Genomic DNA, 23,871 nt, shown 5'->3' on the forward strand with positions numbered 1-23,871 from the left:
AGCATTAATATGTATATGATCTCTATCCTTTTTGTATGTCATGCATGGCCCTAATAAGATTATCAAATCTTAAGTTGAATATTGGTACGACAAAGGTTTACTATTCATGATTATTTGAAAGTGACTGCGCCAAAATATATATTGTTGCGTGTATTTGACGCATTATATTAATGAAATTTGATTCTTCGGAAAATATATATATATATATATATATAAAGTTATAAACCAAAGGTTATCCATGTCTAAAAATATAAAACAAATAAGATAAGTAGGACTCTGAAAAATTTTACGATTGACTTATAGATTCCTAAGAAAAAACTAAAGTAAACATATCAATTAAATCATTAAGAAAATTTAGGTTTCTGAAAAAAAAAAAATATATTGTAGCTATAGATTTACAGCAGTTTTTGTATTTTTGACAAAAAGATGAATCATGTCCAACGTTATAATTTTTTAGGGAGCTATACATATAATATTTTAATTATTCAAAAACTTATTTGATATATTTTTTTCAATCCTAAACCTATTCCTGATCCAATGTGAAAATAGGGTATGTATGTTAGTTAAATCCTTCCTTACGTTTTTTAGGAATAACCAATTCATGGGTAGTTGAAGTATCACATGAGGTACTACAACTAATCTAGGTATTTGGAGTTATGAAAGTGTGGCTAGAGCACATATTGTGTTTTTTGACGGTTATTTAACATTGGATCTATTAGAATCTAAAAATATTTTTCTTGTTTTGATTTTGGCACATTTCATATAAGAGAATTGTATGATCCTGAAATATGTAACATCACATGCTTTATATATTTCTTTTCCTTTAGCAATTATTTATTTGCTAATTTAATTTTATTCGAAGGTAATGTGGATTCGAATTTGTTTTGAATGTAAACACCCATTTCTTTTTTTTCTTATTAGATGTGATGACAAAAAAAGGGCATATTTAGGACTATTATATATATTAATTATATTAAGTATATATTAAAATTAATTATTAAAATTAGTTATTAAAACAAAATATATATTAAAATATAAAATAAATACAAAAATAAGTTAAACTATATATAATGTACAAATACATACATAATGATTTATTTTAATTATTACTGATTTTGGTATGCAAATATTTTATGTATACACATAATCTTAGCCAATGTTCTAGTTTAGGCGTCCATCTTGGACAGGACTTGGAAAACTAATAAAATTAAATTAAAAAATTAACCTCCGTAAATGGCTAAGTTTTCTTATATTAAATTAGTACGGATGATATATTTTTTTTTTGGATAAATATTTTTTTCGGTCCCTGAACATTTTGAGTTGGGATATATCGCACTTTTATCACCTAAAAACCTCAACTAGGTCTTCTATCATCAATATTACTGGACATTTCGAACTCTGTGACTGGTTGCCAACAGGTTGCCTGGATGACGTGTCAGGTGGAGGCTGACTTGTCAATTGCAGGCGCCACGTGTCGCCACGTGTAACTAGAATTTGTTGCAGGGACTCAAAACCCCCTCCCTGCAACTAAAACGGCATCGTTGCGTTGGCTTCAAATTCCCTCCTCACCTTCGAGGTACAATTACTGTAATCTCCTTCTTGTTATTAGTCATTTACTAAAAAGCCCTAACTGTTCATCTCTCAGCATTGTTTTTCCTCCAGAACCTTTGCACGAAGCTAGAACGGTAGTGTGGTATAATCAAATCTGCGACGATCGTGTGGAAGAGTTGGTTGTTGACTGTGTGAGACGGCAGTGAAAGGTTAGTTCCTTTTTTCGATTTTCACGTTCTTAGTTGAAGAATGTAATTGTTTTCCATGCATGTCTATGAGTGGTGTGAATTGCTTTACGTTTGTATTGATCAGTATCATTAATGGATAAAGTGGTTAACAATAAACACTGTTTTTAATTAGGGTTTGATAATGGTAGGGGTTGAGAAATCTAGTGAGTATTCCGGGCAATGAAATTTGTTTGTAGTGGTTTTAGTGATGATAATGTTGTTGGCATTGTTGTTCATTATGGTAAAACTTTAATAATCCGGGTTATAAATGTTACAGATGTCTGTGTTTGTGATCCCTGTGTTTAACCATGGCGGAAAGCTTGTTAGAGCTAATGGTAAGCTACATTACTTAGACGGGAAGGTAGAGAAGTTTCCTCTAATGGATATTGATTTCGTAAACAAGAAGGACTTGGAGGAACTTTTCAAAGGTTTGGGGTACTTGACATACAAACAAATTTACTGGCATGACCCAACTGTTATTGAGTTCGAAGATGGTCTGCATGTGCTCTATGGTGACAAGGAGATCAACGATATGTGTTGATTTCACTATGAGCAATAATCTGAAGGAGTTCCACCTTTACTTTGAGCATAGAGTGGATATTCCTATTGTAACTGATGATGAGCCTGTGGTGGAGGAAGTGGTTTCTGAAGATGACGATGTGTTGGTGGTGACAGAGTCTTCAAAATCTTCTTCCTCCTCATATGATTCATACGAGAGTGCTAAAGAGGAAGCTTACAAGACCTCTCCTCTTGGGTATGAGACTGAGAGTTATGAGGAGCATGTTGATGTACAAAGGAAAAAGAAAAAAAATTGGAAGTATGGCTCACCTAAGACTATGAAAAAGAGAAGGGCCTCTAGGAGGTATACTGGTAAGAGGAGGAGAAAACATGTTCTGAATAGGAAAATGGAAAGTGGGCCTAGCAGTGGAGATTCAGGGTTAGGCCAAGGCCCAGGTAGTGGAGGCTGTGTTGGGTCGAATCTGGATAATATGGAAGGCCCAGATAATGTTGGAAATGTGGGGCAAATGGGGGCTGCAACTGAGTCTGCTGAGAAATTTGTTGATGGTGCTGAGATTGTATATGAATATGAATCTGAGGGGTTTGTGACTCCCGTTTCATCCGATGATGAGAGGGGCCCTATTGATCCAGATTTTACTGAGGGAAAAACATTTGGAGAGGTGCAGTTTAGGTTGGGTATGCAGTTTGTAACTATGGATCAATTTAAAAGAGCACTCAAGGATGTGTTTGTGTAAGATGGAAGGGATTGCATGTACCTCAAAAATGAACCGGAGAGAGTTAGAGCAGCTTGTGCGGAGGAAGATTGTCCTTGGCTGATATTTGTGTCAAAGAACTCGGTGACCAAGTCTTTTGAGGTCAAGACATTTCACAGTGACCACACATGTGGTCGGGACTATGGAAGAAACCTTGCTGATAAAAATTGGGTTGTTGAGAAATTGGGATTGTGACTGAAAACGCAACCAAAGTTGACACCTAAGGAGGCCATGCAACATTTGAAATAAGACTATAATGTTCAAGTGAATCGAAAGATGATTACACGAGCAATAAAGCAAGCTAGGGAGACTGTGTTGGGTAGTGAAGGGGCACAATTTGGGAAGCTGAGGGACTACCTGAGTGAGATATACAAGAGCAATTCAGGGAGCACAGCACATATGAACACGTTACCCCAGCCACAAGGGCCAAACTTGTTTCAGAGATTGTATATCAGTTTTGATGCTTGCAAAAGAGGCTTCAAGAATGGGTGCAGGCCACTCATCGGGCTGGATGGGTATTTCTTGAAGGGCTACTATGGGGGCCAACTTCTTTCTGCAATGACACAAGATGCAAATAATCATGTTTTTGTCATTGCATTTGGTGTAACCAGGGTTGAGAACACTGATAATTGGAAGTGGTTTTTGACTTGCCTTGAGGAGGACTTCGGGGCAAGCATGCTCTTTGGATGGCATTTGATGTCAGATCAACAGAAAGTAAGTTACACAGTTACTAGCTATCCTCCATTATATTTAGTTAGTTTGTGATAACTTAACTGTGTGATATAATATTCTGCAAGGTCTTGTAAGGGCAGTCCAAGAGGTGATGCCAAATGCATTTCATAGGAACTGTGTGCTGCATATGTGAAAAAATTGTGAAAAGAGGTTTAGGGACAAACAGGTCAAGGGTTGTGTTTGGGAAGCTACTAGGAGCACAACTCCAGTTCAGTTCAAGGCTGCTATGGATAGGTTGAAATCTGTGAGTAATGGAGCTTGGGAGTACATGAGTAAGTTTGACCCTAAGGTATGGTGTAGGGCGTTTTTCAGTCACTATCCTAAGAATGCTGCTGTGACAAACAATATGTGTGAGTCTTGGAACCAGTGATTGTGGAGGCTAGGAAGAAACCAATTCTGACACTGTGTGAGAAGCTACGGGTTCATGTTATGAACAAAATGGCTAGACACAAGAGGATTCTAGGGACCTATAAAGAAAGGCTGGCACCAGTCCAGCAAATGAAATTGGACAAATGGATTAAGCCACAAAGCCACAAGTGGAATGCTCAATGGTGTGGTGACAATGACAGGGTGGTATTTGAGGTATCCAGGAATACACAGAAGCTTGGGGTTAACCTGAAAAATCAAACCTGCACATGTAATTTATGGCAGCTCACAAGTAAGGTGTATGTATGTCTAATAACTCAATTTAGTTTGGTAATGCTGTTGAGCCATGGATGATGTGATATTTGATAAAATATGTTCTGTAGGTGTACCTTGTATTCATGTTGTTGCAGCAATATCCAGAGTGAGGGTAAAATCAGCTGAAGACTTTGTGTCTCTATTTCTCACTATGGAGGCCATAAGGAAGACATATGACATTTGTATCAACCATGTGCCTAGTAAAGAGTATTGGGAACAAACTGACCAACTGAAGGCAGATCCACCAAAAATTGTGAGACCTGTTGGTAGACTAGTTAAGAGGAGAAAGGAATCAGCTACACCTCCAGCTCCAACGGATGGAAACAAGGTCAGGAGGACCTTCCAGGTTACCTATAGCAAATGCGGGGAGGCTGGCCACTACTTCAAAACATGCAAGGAAGCTCCTAAGACACCAAACTGGCAACCAAAGAGCAGGAGAAATAACAAGGTATGAAAAAATGTTAAAGAAAATTTGCTTTTCTTTCTGTCTCCATGGAATACTATGAATTGTTTGTAATCACTCAATCATTGTTCAGGGTGGAACATCTGGCCACACTCACAACAAACCCATGCATCAGAGGCCGAATCCTACTTTAGAGAAAATTAGGGTTAGAATTGTGAATTTTACTTTGCTATGCTTTTTGTTCTTTAGATTTAGTGATGTGCTTGCCTGTGTGCTTTTTTAGACTTTATTGGAGTGCAACATTATTTTTTGAATCTAACACAGGTTAAGATTAAGAAGCATAAGAAAAATCCACCAAAAAGACCACATGCTCCACAAGAGAAAATCTCAATCACTCAGTCTACCCCTCCAGTGGTAAGTATTTTTCACTATAATATGCAGTCTAACTTGTGAAATCAATTTTTTTAAGGAACTGGATGATTTTGGTTATTGTTGCATAGCAGTCCCAAGGTGAACCTGCAACACCAGGCCAGTCAACATCTTCACAACCAGGCCAACCAACTCAGGCACCCCCAGCCCAACCAAGTTTCGCAACACCAACCCAGCCAACTCAGGCACCACCAGCCCATCCAAGTCTTGCACCACCATCCCATCCAACTCCTACACAACCAGCCCAACCAAGTGTCAGATTCAAGCCCAAGCTGAAGATTTTTAGGCCACCAAGTCATCTGAATCCACAAATAGGCCACCAGTCAGCAGCTACACCAGAAAATCTTGAGGCCAACTCCAAGAAAACAGTGGCTGCTTCAAGTGGAGGAACCTCTTCAGACTTACTGAAGTTCATTCCAACACCAAATTTCAGGCCACCAAAGCAGAATTAGTTAACTAGGCTTCTTAGACCATGAGACTTATCTGTTTGTAATGCTGTTTAAATTGTTTTGGTTGCTACTCCTGAATTTGGAAAAGTACTACAATAGTAGGGACATGTTTTTTTGGAAAACTACTTGGCCTCACATAGTTTGTGACTTTTATTTTGTTAACTTTATCTGATGTACCTTGTGTGTTACCTTATACAAACTTTGCTTCACATGGTTTGTGAGCTACATATTTCAAATCTTGGATTTGTGAAATAACAATATAGAATCTTTATATAAATGTGCATTGTTATTATGTTTTCAGGGTTTTTCAAACATGATTCAGTCAATCAATTACACACAAATCATGAAATGCAGAAAATACTCATAACATACTAAAGAATGTCTATTAATCCAGATCCATATGTTTATTACAATTTTATAATCTTTTTCTTCATTACATCCATAACTTGTACCCATTACAAAACACTAAATTCACAAGTCAAAGACTTATAAACATTATACAGATGTAACTAGACTACATCCCTTTCCTATTACAATGCCCAACAAAATCAACCCAAACACTTTTCATCTGCTAAGAGCACCACTGTTCTTCTCATCATTTTTGACCTCATCCATCTTTTTTTCTATCTCTAAAATTCTTTTTTCCATCTTTTTCGTTGTATCTGCTACTCCATCTTGAAGCACTTCATCAATACAAAAAGAGGCAACATACTCATCTAGCCAGGCAAAGTATTTGCACTTCATCTCCGAGTTCGACTTAAAGTATGAAACTCGGACGGCGATCAAAGCTCAATGCCTCGCCGACTTCGTGGCAGAATACGCAGGGGATCAAGAGGAAAAGCCGATTACATGGGAACTCTATGTAGACGGATCCTCCAACAAAACAGGGAGCGGCGCAGGCATAATATTGGCAGATGAAAGAGGAACCCAGATAGAGGTTTCTTTAAAATTTGAATTTCCGGCTTCAAATAATCAGGCAGAATATGAAGCCTTGATCGCCGGACTAAAGTTGGCAGAAGAAGTCGGTGCTACAAAGGTGATGATATACAGCGACTCACAGGTGGTGACCTCCCAAATAAGCGGAGAATATCAGGCAAAGGACCCTAATATGAAGAGGTACTTGGAAAAAATTTTGGAACACCTTGGGCGCTTCGCAGAAACCGAGGTCAAACACATAACTCGGGATCTAAATAGCAGAGCGGATGCCCTATCCAAGTTAGCAAGTACCAAACCAGGAGGGAACAACAGAAGCCTGATTCAAGAAACCCTCCAGGAGCCCTCGGTAGCAAAAACAGAAGATAAGCAAGAGGTACTTGAGGTAGTCGGTTTAAACCTCGGATGGATGAACTCCTTAGTCGAATACATGAAATTCGACATCCTCCCTAAAGAGGAGAAAGAAGCTAAAAAGATCCGAAGGGAAGCACAACACTACACCTTGGTGAGAAATATCCTCTACAGAAGGGGGATATCGACACCATTGTTAAAATGCGTACCGACCTCAAGAACCGCCGAAGTATTGGAGGAAGTACATAGTGGGATCTGCGGAAATCATCTCGGAGCAAGGTCACTCGCCAGGAAAGTAATCCGAGCAGGATTTTATTGGCCGACCTTGCAGAGAGATGCCACAGAATTTGTGAAAAAATGCCAACCATGTCAGGTACATGCAAATTTCCACGTAGCTCCACCAGAAGAGCTCATCAGTATCACTTCTCCATGGCCTTTTGCAAAATGGGGAATGGATTTGTTAGGTCCTTTTCCCCAAGCGCCGGGACAAGTCAAATACCTGATCGTGGGGATAGATTACTTCACAAAATGGATAGAAGCAGAACCATTGGCCACCATCACCGCTCAAAGAAGCCGCTGGTTCCTCTACAAAAATATCATCACAAGATATGGGATACCTTATTCCATTACTACAGACAATGGAACCCAATTCACCGACGCCACCTTCAGAAGCTTAGTAGCCAGTATGAAAATCAAACATCGGTTCACCTCGGTAGAACCCCCACAAGCCAATGGGCAAGCCGAGGTAGCCAACAAAATCATACTAGCAGGACTAAAGAAGAGACTACAGGAAGCAAAGGGAGCTTGGGCTGAAGAGCTTCCTCAAGTGCTACGGGCCTACAGGACAACCCCCCAATCCGCCACGGGAGAAACACCTTTCCGACTAGTTTATGGCGTAGAAGCCATGATACCAATAGAAATCAATGAGCAAAGCCCAAGGGTAATTCTCCACGATGAGGTCGGAAACATACGGGGGCACAAAGAGGAACTCGACTTGCTCCTCGAAGTCCGAGAGGACGCCCAGATAAGAGAAGCGGCGTTGAAACAAAGGATGACTACAAGGTACAACAGAAAAGTCATTCGAAGAACATTTGCCCCGGATGACTTGGTTCTAATCAGAAACGACATTGGAGTCAACAAATCAGGAGAAGGAAAGCTCGCCGCAAATTGGAAGGGACCATACAAAGTCAACGAAGTTTTAGGAAAGGGTTATTATAAAGTAACCGACCTGAACGGCACCGAGTTACCAAGGTCGTGGCATGCTTGTAATATGAAAAGGTACTACAGTTAAAAGCGAACTCTACTCCCTGATGTACTCTTTTCCCAGCTTCATGATTTTTTTTCCCAAAAGGGTTTTTTCTGAAGAAGGGTTTTTAACGAGGCATTACAGTAGAGGCTAAGGGAAAATAGGCTATAAAAACCCTTAGTAGCAAGAAGGTACCTCCCCAATTAATAAAGATCTTTTTCATCTACGATATCTCTTATAAAATCCTTTTTATTTTTTAAGTCTTCCTACGAAACGCGCCGACTTAAGCTCGACAAAACGTGAAAATCCCATGAACCGACCTAAATGGTCGTCAGGATAAAACGACGAGGTACAAGTCGGTGTAAAGGGGTTATAAGAAGTCGATCGTAAAAACTCGGGAACAAATCCGACTCATAAGTCGAAACGAGATCCCGAGTAGAAAAGCTCGGGAATACTTCGATCCATAAATTGGAGTAAAGGACCGAGTAAAAGAAAAACGCATCGCAAAAATAACCTAAGTCATAAGAACTCACTAACACAAAGGTGAGCATGAGGAACAACAAAAAGAGATAGGAAAACCTAGGAAGAAGTTTAAAGGCTGTCCCAAAAGTCCTTAAACGAAAAACACGGGAAAACAAACAAGCCAAAAGGAAAGGTTTTCAAGAAAAGGTCAAGGGGAATTCAGAAAATCAAAAAGGCATACGCGCATAAGGTAACTTAAACCCTTATAAAAAAAAAAGGGGTATTTATTTTGTTAAAACCCTTATTAAAAAGGGTACGCATAAAATATTTTGTTTACGACCTCAAAAGGCCAAAGAAAATTGTTCAAACGCCACCAATAAAGAAATAAATAAAGAGTTTAAAAACGGGGGCCCACAGGCCGGACCCATATAGCCACAAATCATTTTTTAGAAAGATCACCACCACCGGAATCAGGAGGAGCGCCACCAGAGGTATCCATGGGAGATGAAGAGATAGGAGGAACTACTGAAGAACTCGGAGCATCTTTAGAATGAGGAGGGGACTCAATAATCCTCTGCCCTCGAGTCTTCAATTCTGACTCGGAAACGATTACGGGGGCAGGAGGATCCACGATGGCACCATCAATAACAACTTTGTCAGGATGTAAAGGAGAAAGATCCAAGTCGGAAGCAATTACCCTGACTTGCTCCAAGAAAATCCTCCAAGACTCCTCGGCGCCATCAGCAATTGAGTCCTCCAACTCATCATATGCCTTCCGAGAATTCAACAGATCATTCTTCACAGACACAAGATCTTTGAATAAACTTTGATAGCTGGCCTGCGCTGTCTTCCTCAACTCCATCTCCATGTTATACTGGGCCTGCAAAACCTTCCCTTTCTCCCGGAAGGTATCTCTCTCCTCCCTCAGCTTGGCGATCTCCTTCTTCAACTCTCCCTCATGCTCCTGATATGAGCGAAGCCTTCCCTCCAACTCCTCGACCTTCGAGGTCGTCCCTAAAGAGCTGAGGGGAGCCTTCTCAAAAATATCCAAGAGCTTGCCACAAACCCCCGCCGCCTTGAGACTCTCCTCGACCATAGTGGTAAGGTGGCTCCGAACAGACATATCATCCATGCCTATGCGAACATGGGGATAGATATTCTTTCGGACAAACTCAATAGCATCCGCCTTAACCTCACTAGAAGCACCAGACTCTAAAGTCTTGCGCTTCTTTGGATCAGGGGAAGGTCAGACGACGGGGAGCGGCTGAGGGGGAGCTGAAGAAGAAATTACAATGGGCTTGGAAAGAGTCCCAACGTTCCGAGGAGGAGGAGGAGGAGAGATAACCCTGGCACCACCGGCCCGAGCGCGAGACTTAGCCTTGGCCTCCTAGACTCTCTGGAAAGATTCTTGAGCATTTGTCTTAGCCATTTCTGAAAAAGAAAAACAATATCTAAGGAATCAAACAAGTCGGAATGATCAGTCGATAAGTCGGAAATTAAAAACAAGAAAAAGCTACCTAGCTGCGCCTGGATAAAGGTCGGAGACCCTTGAAGAAACTTCTTAGTATCCAAATATGGGAGGGGGGTTTTGAGTCCCTGCAACAAATTCTACTTACACGTGGCGACACGTGGTGCCTGCAATTGACAAGTCAGCCTCCACCTGACACGTCATCCAGGAAACCTGTTGGCAACTGGTCACAGGGTTCGAAATGTCCAGTAATATTGATGGTAGAGGACCTGGTTGAGGTTTCTAGGTGATAAAGGTGCGATATGTCCCAACTCAAAATGTTCAGGGGCCGGAAAGGGTATTTACCCTTTTTTGTCGATGGATTGGCCTTTTTTTTATATTGAATTGGTACGGGTGATTATTTATTTATTTATTTTTTAGTCAATAAATTAGACAATTTTCAATTCTAGACATCAGACACACCACACTCACACATACAAGATATTTTCTTTTATTGTCAAGTTTGCATTAAATGAGATTCGAATTACAGACCTCTTAGTAAGAAAGGAGAACATATGCCATTTGAATTAAGACTCATTAATGGGTGATGATTTATATTACGGTTTTATTAGGTAGATAATAACTTTCGTAAACAATGTGAATAATGAGCTTTAAAATTAGTCTAATAAAGTAAAAACACACTACACCCATACGAAAATCACAAGTGGAGAAGGGAGGTTACCGAATGCATAATTGCATTATTCACTAAATTCATCGTCTCTCTATACTTTTTCTTTATATTAATATTATGATATTTTGGTGTAATAGGTTGATATGAAAGTATTTAATATCATAAAAAATCGTTAGTAACGATTTCGAATAGGACAAAAATACTAAAAATGTTGTCTACAAAATACTAAAAAAATTATCAAAAAATCGAATTTCACGATTTGTAATAAGAAATCATAATTACCGATTTTCTTAGAAGAAAATGTTAATGCTTTAAGCATTTTTTTCTAATAATAATAATTAACTAAAATAATAACAATAATAATGTCTTAACCGTAAGCTTTGTTTATAATAAACAATAACAATAATCATAATTGAAATAATACTTTTTAATAATAATACTTGTTCATACCCTGGCCCAATAACAAAGGCCCAGGTCTAAATAAAAGGCCTAGTCCAAAGGATTGAGCCTAGCTAAGCACCGACCTTCACATAAGAAGTCAGTATCAACCACGACTTACTCTAAAGAAGCCGGGCATGAGATTAGCTGGCAGATAAACACTCATTCAAATGAGTAACCGTCCCTAAAATCTCTCTAACCGCTTCATAAAGCCATATCTTAACCTCCCTAAGATAATGGGACGGTTAACACCCTAAAGATACAGCACTACTCCAACGGTGGTTATTGGCTCACCACTATAAATACACTGACACCCCTCAGGTATCTCTAAGCCCAATACTCTCTAGACCTGCTAACACCCTTGCTAACTTAGGCATCGGAGTGTCTTTGCAGGTACCACCCCCCATTCATTCACGTACACAAGTCGGAAGGAGGCTCCAGCGTGCAATCCAGCTCGGAGACCACCATCCGTGGACGATTGGGCCAACTAGCGCCATCTATTCTATTAATCTCTGGTTACCCACCGTAACAATACTATTATTATAATATCTCCTTAACCATAATCATTTTTTAAACAATAATAGTAATAATATTAATTAATTTCATAATAATAATAATAATAATAATAATAATAATAATAATAATAATAATTCATACAAAAGTTATCTAAAAATTTATTAAACGTAATTAGAATAAATTAAGAGGAGTGAGTGAAAGAGAATTAAAAATCAGAAAAGAAAGAGAGTTGAGATGAGTGAGTGAAAATGAGATAAATGAGTGGAAGTGAGAGAAGAGAAGTAATGATTACTTGATTAGACATAGTAGCTCCCTTCACTTACAAAAATCGTGATTCCCGATTTATACATGTAACTAAGATAAAACGTGACTAACAATCCGAGTTAAAGACAAAAATTAATACCACATTTACGTATTACACCATTACGTGATCATTTTCTAGAATTACACCATTCTTAACATCATATTTTAAAAAAAGTCGCTAGATCTGAGGTTACTGTTTATTGTTTTGTTTTTCACGTGTATGATATCATTTATCTCACAAGGATGGTAATGATGACTTGTAGAGTTTATTGTTGATGTGATTTGGATTGGAGCTAGCTTCATTTATGCCCGGAAGAGAGGAATGAAAGTAGGTCCAGTGGGCTGGTCCTGAAAGCAATGATCCAATTAATTGATTATATGCCATATTATCTTTAAGAAGGTCAGATAAAATGGCTCTCAACAAAATTCTACAAGAAGCATTATTCCAACTTTCTCCCTTATATCTTGTTCTTTATTTTGTCTAGATCAAAGTTAACTACATAAAATATAGCATAAAATAATTGGTCCTTAATTGTTTGAATTCCCACTTTACATAATCATAGTTGTTTGCTGCAAATTCAAGTTACACTACTAATCGGAAAAATGATACAAGAAGATCCAATCGAAATTATACAAAGGCCATAAGTTTAAAACACCAACCAAACGTTACAAAGTCTCTAGCTAACATTACATTACGTATAAAATAAAATTAGATATTACACCAAAAGCAGCAGCCAAAAAATATAAAAAGGAAAAAAGAAAAAACAAAGAGCGCGAAATAAACTACAAGCATGTTACTATCAACATTGATCCTCGAGAATAGTTGACACAACACTATCAGATTCTCTTTTACTTATTTCCAGAGCTTGACATACTTGTCATGACTCGCTGAAGCAACCAAACCATTTACAGTTGAAACTGCCAACGCGGCGACCAGACCTTCATGAGCAGACAGAGTCATTGTCTTGTTCTCTGACATGTTCCACAGCTCCAACGACTGCATAAACATAGAACAATCCGCAACGGTCACTAACATGAAAATCAAAGGACATGGTTGTCCCTTAAGAATTTGACGATGAAAAATTGTAGGGGACTACTAAGGGTTTTTCTTTTATAAAATATATTATGGATCAGATTTAATTGCTATTCATTCTGGAGATATATCCACAACAAACTCAAACAAATTGAGGTATTGATGAGCAAAGAAAAACATTGTGATTCCAAAGATAGTCGGAAAAAGAAATAAAGGGTGTAGACTTGCCTGATAACAACCAATGACGAGCAGCGAAGAATACGTTGGGTGGAAAACACACGAGTGGAACTTGTTGCCGTTACAGCTAAGCTCGTGAACACATTCGCCCTCAGTTCCTGTTCCAAGAGTCCAAACCCTTACAGAGTCCTCACTGACAGATGCAAGGAACTCCCCAGATGGGTCCCAACACACGGAATGTATCGGCTTCGTGTGTCCCTAAAATCATAGTAACACATTTAATAGTAAATCAGTAACGCTGAATTACCTAGATCCAAGTTGTTTTCCTTAATGGAAAATAACAATAGATTCAGCTTCCCAAGTTGAATTTCTGATGGTTAAATAGATATGCTAAAAAAGGAGTAACTGTTGGTCTATCACATAATAAATTTGAATATATCAGTCCAAAGCAATAAACACTTATTTATGATAACTTCAACAAATTGATTTGAAAAACAAATATTAAAACCAACCTTTAACGAATATGGGCATGCTTGTGTCTCCACATCAAGTATAGATACGACATTCTCTGCAGCCGCAGCAAGGTACCTCCCGAGTCGAGGTTGAAATCTCATCTGCACAGTCCCACCCTAATTGGCAAGAAAAATGTCAGTTTAGTAAATCATCCATTGACAAAATCATGTATTTCACTTGCAAATGAACCCCTTAGAAGAAGTTATTGAGAAAACCTACCTTTGCAACTCTAGCACAACTGCCATTGTTTATGCTCCAATATCGTATCTCACCGTCACCATCACAAGAGCAGATAAGGTCATCCTTATTCGGGTGAAAATCTAGAGACATAACTGATGTTGAATGTCCAGTAAAGGTGCGAAGAGAATACCCCGGCTGCATAGGTAATTTCAGATCAGCTAAAGCACAACAGCAACCAGGGAGTACCAAAAAACACGATCCAAAAAAATACAGACAGAAGGCAGAAGAACTAATCCACATTTACATATACATATAATGGATATTAAAGTCATAGGAATTTTAATCTAGTAATAGAAATTAGTGCACATATCCGATGATTTTATCCTAAATGTGAACATTAGTTAAGTTAAAGTACTAAGAACACATTTTTATAATCTCAGACCGACACTACACAAGCAGCCAAAAGAGGAAATAAAAACTCTACTTGCAATGTGGATAGAGAGGTTACTTGAAACATATATTCTGGATCTACGGAGAAGCTAAATCTCAAGAAATAAAACATAAGAAGAAACACATAATGATGGACTAACATTGTCAACATCCCAAACTCTGACAGTTTTGTCAAATGAAGATGTTGCAAGGCGAGGCATGCTTGGGCTAAACCGGACATCAGTGATTAACGATGAATGCTCTTCAAGGGTAGTTTTCTGCTTCAGAGAATCTGTGTACCATAAAACAGCCTGCATTGTGAAATGAGAGCATATGTCACATTCTATAAAGAAACATGACATACATATATATTTCAATTTCCAAGCATGTCTATTCAAAAGCTGATGCCTAAAGTCAGCATGTCAATTGAATGGATAGATTACGAAATAAAGCAACTTTTCAACACAAATGTCTAAAGTAACCTTCTTGTCATGTCCACCACTTGCAAGCAATTTCCCATCAGATGAGAAATGGCAACAGACGACCTTGCTTGTGCTTGCACGTACTGAGTTTACTTCAGAAAATGTGAAACCTGTAAATAAGCAAATCGCACCATCAGTTTGTGAATCAACACCCCTTGACATAAAGTAGCCATTAACTAAGGAGCAACAAAGTATCTATTCCAACCCAACAAATATAACCAACCACCGCCCTTTCTAAATTATAATGCTAACAACAGGCAACCATGAGCAACTTAAGGTAACTTGGTTTCATGACCATTCAGGGTTGTTTTGTGCAAATAACTTTTAAAGGAGTTGAATAAAGCTACTTTAAATTGTTATAAGGGCAAATCTTTAATTTATACTGCAATTCTAAGAAAATTATTAATAATGACATGTTGTATTATCCACTTTAGGCCCTTCTCCTCTTGACAGATTCAAACATATGCACTCATCTGGGGTAATATTTTAGAATATAAGTTATGCCTTACTTATTCCAGTCCATTAAAACTGGGTTTCGATATGGCATCCAAGAATTAGTTACTGCCAGAAAAACATGAGAGGGTATAGAAAGCTGCACAATACACTGCCACTTGTCCAAGTCTACATCCAAAACAAGGTTTATATCTGTCTCGTTTGTTTGTTAGACTATTACTGAACATTCTTCGGTAGTTCTTTTACTCAAATAGTTCAGAAGGTAAAGCTTTACCTTTTTATTTTATTATGTTGCTTGCACAACCAACAAGCTGCTCTCTGTCTTTTCTAGTTTTCAACCATTTCTTTCCAACCTGTTATTTCTTTTACTCTAAATTTGTTTTAAGTTTATTCTGTTTTCTGATGCTTCATTCCTTTTCATCATACACAGATACCCAAATTAGAAGTATAAATGAATGAATAAATGAATAGTACAAAACTAGTGAATGGGGAGAGTGATGAGCCCTAGCATATACCAGAATATCTAAGAAGGAACCGGTTGTGCCTCAATCAGCAGATAATATTGGCTGCAGGGATCCAACAATGAGGAACTGACTAAAGTGTACGAGAAAAATGAGGATTGTGTAATGACAGCTGACAGTGTTATTGAAGAGTGACAGGAATCATTTATTTCAGATAGGAGTTGTAAGGGGGTAGGGGGAAGGGACTAATGTTGGTATGTGATTGTTATTTTGTCATTTGTTGAATTTTGTGGTTTTCCTATTCTACCCTGGAGTGCATATGATTTTTTACAAGGTTTCCTCTCGGATGTTAAAAGATTGAACAGTTCTATCTCATTGATAGTTCTCTTCTTAGTTCTGGTTCTTGGAGAGAGGATCTCCCGTCCTCCTTTCTATTTGTATTTTATTATGTCATCTGTTATACATCAAAAAGGAAAACATATGTACAAACATAAATATTCTAAAGCAACTATGCAACTGCACTTAAGATTTTATTCCTGTTTAAGATCATTTATGCATTATGATCTACCATTCATACACGTTACCCACAAAAGACACCTGATTTTTTATGTATAGCACCGCATACAAGTAACAAATGGAGCAAGCCAGCAAGCATAAACAGTTCTAACAAGAAACAATCATCATAATTCCAAAATTAACCACATGTTCAAACAAGAAGCATAAACAAATACATGACATACATATTCTAAAGCAACTTTGTACTTTTTAGGGAGAAAAAGAAAAAAGGTGCATAATTTATTAAGGATATTTGCTTTGTGTTTAACTATCAAGATTTATTATTCGTTCGGGTATACTTCAATAACAAAATTACCTATGAAGAAGAAATAAGTTATTGATCAAGACAAAAAAAAAAGTACCGGGAAGATTTTCACATGTGCATACACTTGAGAACATTGATTGCAATGACGATGACAAATATTTTGTAATAAAAAAAACAATGGTGTTTTCTGCACCTTTGCTTACATCCATACAACGACCAACTGCATCTCTAGCATCTGTATCATCATGGGATAAAAAAGACTCAACATTGTCATCAAGAGATCCATCCTCCACAAAACGATCCACGTCAGCCTGCAATTCAAGATCCTTATCATCCCACTGCCAAAATGGAATGGCAATGAGTCTATATGCAAGGAATTTATATTCCTTCCGTTAATTGAACCAAAGAGGAGCTACTCACCAACTGGTTTGAGGGTGATGTAAGAGTTCCGGTGCCATCGGTACCAAACATCATTAGAGGCTTTGTTGAACTACTACTATGAGGTAATGCAGGCATTGACATCACATCACCAGGTGTATGAGTGGAGGGAGTTGATGGCGCTGAACTTGGAGATGGGCCTGCCGTATTTGCTGTTCCTGAGCTATTGGCAGGTCCAGAAGAAGATACAGGCTGCTTTCTCTTTCTCCCAGTCTGGTTTTTTGAAACCTTATGGTTCATTTAGTAAAAACAGTGTTACGAATCTACTCTAGACTCTACATGATGCACATAAATCAAATCTGTAACAATTTCACGACAAATGCATGCTCATGTTAACCAATAAAACTAAAATCAGGTCCATCATAACCATATGGAAAAGTATCATGCAATTTATTCCATATATATGACCAAAGGATATCGCAAAAATGTAACTTAACAAACAAGTAGCGGAAGTTGCAAAGTTTGCAATTTCTCATTGCTGTATTATTTATTTATTAAAAAATACCAAAAAAAACAAATGGAACATGCTTTTTTGCTGTTACCAATGGTCAATGGATCAAATCTATTGCTTCACATAAAGATCTTTTTCTAGCTCCTATACATAAAAACTTGTGTAATGAAAGCATTATTGTAATGCTTGCCTACTAGATTTAGGCAAAGTGGCAAACTATATATCAGAGTGAAGTTAATAAAGGACCATCTAGTGTATTTAACAAAATAAGCTAACTGTCTACATTAATTTACTAGTTATGATAATATGTCCAATTATCGATGATCTTTCTGGATACTGTACCTATGCCAAAAAAAAAAAAAAGTCGTCTGAAGCATTAAAGAAAGAATAATTAAATGTTAAAAATTAAAAATGAGAAGAAAAATATTAAATACGAAGTGAAAAAAATACAATTACAAGTCATAAAATTCCCCAATGCCATACATTAGTTTCAGACTTTTAGTTAAGCATCAATGTTTCAACATATCCAACAAATAATTCCAACATATCCGAAGGGCATTTACAAATTTGAGAAAGCTATGCCTACAATATGCGTTGTATTGGGACAATCATAAAAGGACTGACCTGATCATTTCCTCTAAAGGAGTTTGACATGCTTCCATCCGCAGTGACACTGCCAGCTCCTGCTACTCTGTCTTGTTGATGCATGCCATGATTTGAACTCTGGGATTGCTGATTTGAAAGAGCATGCTGTTGAAGCTGCTGCTGCTGCTGTGGATTGGCATTTTGATGCTGCTGGTGTAACTGAGCGAGTCTCAACTACATATGAAAGAACATTCAGAATATGCAATTAATGAAATTCACTGCATATCTTAAGAAGCTTACAAAACAACAGTGAAGCAAATAATGACAAGGGAGCAAGCACCTTCATTAACATATCTGTATCTCCACGAGGAAACGGGGGACCACCACCTGGAAGTGGTGATCCAACATTTGGTACATCCCCCACCGGATTTGAAAGACCATCCTTACTTAACCCCATGTTCCTATTATTCATCAGCATTCTGAGTCTTCTACTATCATCACTAGCAGATGGTGATGCCAGATTTTGTTGTGCTTGTAACATAAGATGTTGCTGATGCTGGGGTGTCAACATTGGAAGCTGATGAAAAGGCTGTGGGGCTTGCATGAAAGGTTTTTGCTGCTGAAGTAGACCAGACCGTAATTGCTCCAACCCCTAGGAAGCGAAAGAAGAAACCAATAGTTCAAATTTAATAACTCACTTAGCTAAGACTTTCATCATTATATGTGTCAAAGAGATATTCACTACGGTTATTGCATACAATTACAGCCATAAAAGATAAGAACGTCTTTAAATTGTTAAAAAAAAAAAAACCCAAATCAATTCGCTTCCCTACAAATCTTTAAAAAAATGACATGATTTCATAATTCAAATTATCTAATTCCAATGGATTATAATTTAATTGACTTCCATTTTTATTAGATGCCAAACTCTGAATTAGATTTATAATTCGATTAATTTCCAATTTTTATTGATTCCAAACACACTCAAAAGGAAAGAAGCCTACAAGTCTCACTCTGCAAAGACACTCCAGGATACTAAATCTTTTCAAGGAAAAGAGTTCTTTATTCAGAAAAAATGACAAAGATTAGCAAGAGCAAAAACATGATTATGTGTACAAACAATTACATGCAATAAAATGAAGACTGAAGACTAAGTTAAACTATAAACAATTACTCACTGTGAGTGGCCACCCCTTCAAAGTCAAATTGTTGCTGCCTTGATTTGATCCTGACACAAGAAAAACTCCCGTTAACTAAATCTGTGCACGAGAATTGTGCAAAACATCATAAAACTTTCATCATTAAATACTAAAATATTCTCAACAGACAGGGTTAACAATAATAAACTGCAAAGAAGATACAAGACAGGTACCAAATACCACTTCAATGGAATAATAGAAACTAGTTACATTAGAAAGAGAACAAGATCAGTAATACCAGGCATTCCTATTAGTGATCCTTCAGGCCCCGCAGCTCTGGGATTTAAAACAGGATTAATCTCACTCTTAATGTCCTGTTTCCAGATGACAAGTCAGAGGAAAGCAGCTATCAACCAATGTAAGAAGTAACCAGAGAACACTCTAATAACAATAGCATACCGGAGTAGACCCTGGTAATTGCTGACTTCGACCTTGAACTTGTGGAGACATCGCACCAGCAGCACCATGCAAAACTTGCCTGAATTCAAAAAATTTCAATGCAAACAAAGTCAACATCAACTGCTATAGAGAATACCATAACACACTGTAGAAAACATAATTAAATGCCAACAGAATGTGTGTGTGTGTGTGTGTGTGTTAATTTTCAAGGGTTTAAGGAAATCACCCTGAAGGCTGGCCCGGAGCTGCAGATGACTTCAATATTGAGGCATGATTTGGGTCCATGAGTTGGTCTCCGAATCTTTGCTGTATAAAATACCATCAAGAAACCATGAATACGTGTCATAAAATCAGTACTTCATATTATAACTAATTGACTAGGTAACCATAACACCTTACCTTCATTGCTGCTTCATCCAAAGAATCCCTCTGAAGGGGCAGTTTTAACCTGTCCTCGATCATCTTTGTTGCCATTGCATTAGCAGTGCCAGGGTTTCCAACTAACCCATTGGTACCCCCATTCAAGAGATGAGCCCTATCCCTACCCTGTTGTTGTTGGGGTGGTTGCTGCTGTTGCTGCTGCTGTGGCTGCTGTTGTTGCTGCTGTTGCTGCGGCTGCTGCTGCTGCTGTTGTTGTTGTTGTTGCTGCTGCTGCTGGGCCTGCCTCTGCAACAGGAGCTGTTGCATCTGCATGTGGTGTTGTTGCTGCTGCTGCTGCTGTTGATGTTGATGTTGTGACTGCTGGGGTTGTGGCTGCGGCTGCTGTTGCTGCTGCTGTTGTTCCCTAGCCTTAATTAATTGTGTCTGCAAAGTGAGTTTCAAAAAGTACCATAAAAGTCAAGGGTCTCTCAAATAAGAAAAAGTGATAAATTGATCACAGTTCATTTCAAGGAAGGGAAATCAAGAGACGTAATGGAGAAGTAAGGCTAAATGGGAAATATTATTAAACAAGTAAACTAAGAAGTTGAGATATAACAGGTTCAAACACCTCATAAAAAATGTAGAGACCCAAGAAGCCTACTAATCATCTATTCAATTTTTCTTTTACTAAATTTGCTCATGCATTCAAAGTTGTCTGTAAGCAACCATTTATGTTATGCTGGTGAAAATGAGAAAAGTCAAAAGCCATTAAATTATCACCCTTTCTAGTACATAAATCATCACATGCTGAAAAATATTGTCTGGGGTCAAATAGTGTGGTTTAGAACAATGCCAAGACAAAGTATATGATTTATGAACGAGAATACAATGATTTGTGAACAAGAATACTTATTGTCTCAGCTTCTACTTTCTCAACTACCCCTCTTCATCACTTAAATTTATGCTATTGTTACTAATTGATATTCCTAACTACTCAAACCCAGACCCATGATATCATACTGCTAACCACCTGATCAACAACTTGGATAAACGATTAACATCTTTCTAGGAACGTGTTCAATAAAATAAAATCTGAACCTAAAGAAAGTACCCCAACCTCCCCAGACAGTTGCATTACACCTAGAAGCAGCTAATCAAACAATTTATTAGTCAGGAAGCACAATCTTGGAAGTTGCATGCAATTGAATGTAAAAAAAATTCTTATGAATTGGTACAGTGAAAGTTAATCAACAGCCAATCCATCTCAATTCAGTTGTTCCATCAACAAATATCCAGCAATAATCACCCGACCTAGGCGTAGTAGTAGTAGTAGTATGCAAATCACAAAAAACAGTGAAAACTGATTTTCAATTCAACCTCAATATACGAGGCGGCAACCTCTGAGTGCTTCTCATTAGTCCTGGCAATAAATATGTCCCAGAAAACCGACCACCACTCGAATAGAAATCCTCCGGGAGCATCGATAGCTGAAATCGCAAAACAAGGAACCAAATTAGTAAAATGAACTTCTATCGCCAGTAAAAAAGATAATAAAATGGACAAAAAGTAAGCATTAATTAGCTTCTTTGTTTTCCAAATAGCTCACCAACGGGGTCCGAGGATACTTTCCCTTCAGCTTGAAAAGCCTGAGCTGAAGCCTTCAAGTCCCTCTTCACAAGGTAATCATGGATGTAAACATCTAACCTGAAATCTCACACAGTATAAAGAGCATGTTTCATGAGCCAGTTCAACCATGAGAGAAACCAAAGTTTTCACCTTTACATCGAATAACATCACAGAACACATCACAAAAGCCCAGTAACTAAAAATCATCAGCAAGCCCCAAATGCAGCCAAGAATGAAAGAGTTCAACAACCAGAAGCTACAATTTTCTTCAGCTTAAAGAACAAAAAAAATAAAAATTTCACCCTTGTACTTCCACATGGTTATGAAAACCCTAACATACCCATCAAAATATTCACACACATTTGCGAAATACAATACGAATGGAGCCAAAAATGAGACAAACCAAAACCAAACCCAAATCGAAAAAGAACACCCCAACCCCAGAATCCCAAATCACAAAAAGTAAAGCACAATAATCTGTAAGACAAAAAACCCATGTTTCAAAACTGAATTAAAAAGTACAGATAAAACATGAAACAGTGAAAACAAAAAAAATGTTAAAAAAGAAAAATAGAGAAAGAGAGAGAGTGAGAAACATATCTTACATCTTATCAGCCTCCCAGTTAGTTTGAGACATGATGAGATTGAATGGTACTAAGGGAATGAAAGAGTTTGAGCTCGAAGGTTTGTTTAGTTTGGTTGCGGTTGCAGTTGCAAAGGACTAGAATTTGGGTTGACACAGAAGAGAGAGAATGAAGAGAAAAAAGAAAAAGGCACTGTGGAAAGAGAAAGAGAAAGAGAAAGAGAAGAGAAATGAAGCTAAGGAGAGAGAGAGAGAGAGAGAGAAATCGAAAGGGTATGAAATGAAGGTGTGAACAAAAACGACGACGCCTCGAAAGCTTTTAGGGAAAATATGGAAACATAAATAGGGATTTTAATTAGGATTCCGAAAATCAACCCGTCTCATATTTATGATTTAATTTTCAACTTGACCGACGGTTAAGGTAAAAGTTTGATTCGGCTTAATTAATTTTGGGTATGATTGGGAGAATATAAATCGAGGGTGACGTGCAGTGAAATGATTAATGAATAATGATTAATGATTAATGTTTAATGTTAACTAATTAAATCATAGTATTTGGATGCTAATTTTCAAAGATGTCTGTGGCAAACTATTTGCAAAATCTCCAACAGCAGCAATTCATGGTGAATAGTAGAGATTTTATTTCAAATCAGTCTATCGACGTCGAATCTCTCTAATTTAGTGTTGAATTTAGAATGGCCACCGCTAACCCTAATCCAGTTGGAGATTTTTTTTTTTGTGATCTATGGGGGTTAAGCACCCCAGCAAAAGATAAGGAAAGAAAAAACACAGCAAAATAGGCAAACAGGAAAGAAAAAAACAAAGAACCTAAGACCCTCTAATTCCAAGGGTCCCTAAACTGTCACCAAGAAGTGCATAGTTAATGTCTGGAGTGGCCTTATCAAAGATGTGTAGACCAAGCTCCAGGTCTTGGCCCTTTTTGGCAAGGAGATCCGCCACTGTATTTGCTTCACGAAGGGCATGACTCCAAGTAATATGCTGAAAACGTGTCGCCAGGTTACGGATGTCTTGAATCAAAGGTGCACATGAATGTGCAGGGGGACAACCATGGTTAATGAAGCTGATAGTAGCAGCTGAGTCAGACTCCACAACAAGTTAGAGATGATTTTACCACAATTCACTTCAGAATATCCACAATCAAGAATTCGAGTAACTCGTTAAAGGAGAGTGCAGAGTGCGTGAATCTCTTCCCTGCTCCACCATGCCCTACTCTGTCACCGTTGACTCACGTGGATGTCGATCTACCCTTCTCCCCCTGCTGTCAACCATTCCAAAATCAGATTCGTCGACCCTTCCGCGCGCGAATCCTTGTCGTCGTTCCCCTCCGGTTCCAGTACCAGATGCATTGTGCTTCCCATCGCCGGAGGGTCCATCGCCTATCAGCTTCGTCGAGTTGCCTTCTGGGATGTACAAAACCCCTCTTCTTCGTTTGTTAACTCTTTCCACCATATGCCTTTTTTGTCGTTTTATTTTTTTAAAATTAATTAGCATCTGAACAGGATACAATTAAGTTTTTAGAAATCTTGTTTGA

The 23,871-nt window shown here is 38.0% G+C and overlaps 1 protein-coding gene across 3 annotated transcripts; it reads right to left on the minus strand.

The window, feature by feature from the left end:
- Nucleotides 1–12,638: 12,638 nt before the first annotated feature.
- Nucleotides 12,639–22,586, minus strand: LOC107495309 (transcriptional corepressor LEUNIG). Of its 3 annotated transcripts, none has more exons than XM_052262843.1 (18): nucleotides 22,342–22,586; nucleotides 21,717–21,814; nucleotides 21,488–21,597; nucleotides 20,150–20,554; nucleotides 19,977–20,056; nucleotides 19,751–19,829; nucleotides 19,590–19,665; nucleotides 19,331–19,380; nucleotides 18,493–18,804; nucleotides 18,192–18,386; nucleotides 17,099–17,329; nucleotides 16,872–17,016; nucleotides 14,945–15,054; nucleotides 14,624–14,773; nucleotides 14,073–14,228; nucleotides 13,853–13,969; nucleotides 13,392–13,598; nucleotides 12,639–13,127 (listed from the first exon to the last, which is right to left on the minus strand). In XM_052262843.1, exons 1-18 carry the CDS (start codon nucleotides 22,371–22,373, stop codon nucleotides 12,984–12,986), a joined length of 2,697 nt encoding a protein of 898 aa, XP_052118803.1. In that variant the 5' UTR covers nucleotides 22,374–22,586; the 3' UTR covers nucleotides 12,639–12,983. The 3 variants fall into 3 exon arrangements, with proteins under 3 accessions (XP_052118803.1, XP_015971905.1, XP_015971904.1); XM_016116419.2 differs by having other exon boundaries at nucleotides 16,872–16,989; nucleotides 17,099–17,344; nucleotides 22,342–22,585; XM_016116418.3 differs by having other exon boundaries at nucleotides 17,099–17,344; nucleotides 22,342–22,585.
- Nucleotides 22,587–23,871: the final 1,285 nt, after the last annotated feature.

The sequence above is a fragment of the Arachis duranensis genome, chromosome 6 (assembly GCF_000817695.3).
Source record: "Arachis duranensis cultivar V14167 chromosome 6, aradu.V14167.gnm2.J7QH, whole genome shotgun sequence".
Lineage (NCBI taxonomy): Eukaryota > Viridiplantae > Streptophyta > Magnoliopsida > Fabales > Fabaceae > Arachis > Arachis duranensis.

Excerpts from the sequence above, each read along its gene's own strand:
- LOC107495309 (XM_016116418.3), bottom strand. The coding sequence starts at position 22,373 with ATGTCTCAAACTAACTGGGAGGCTGATAAGAT. Across the intron at positions 19,830-19,976 it reads GCTCCGGGCCAGCCTTCAGG|GCAAGTTTTGCATGGTGCTG; the intron begins GTGATTTCCTTA and ends TTTTGAATTCAG. Across the intron at positions 13,128-13,391 it reads TCGTCATTGGTTGTTATCAG|TCGTTGGAGCTGTGGAACAT; the intron begins GCAAGTCTACAC and ends ATGTTTATGCAG.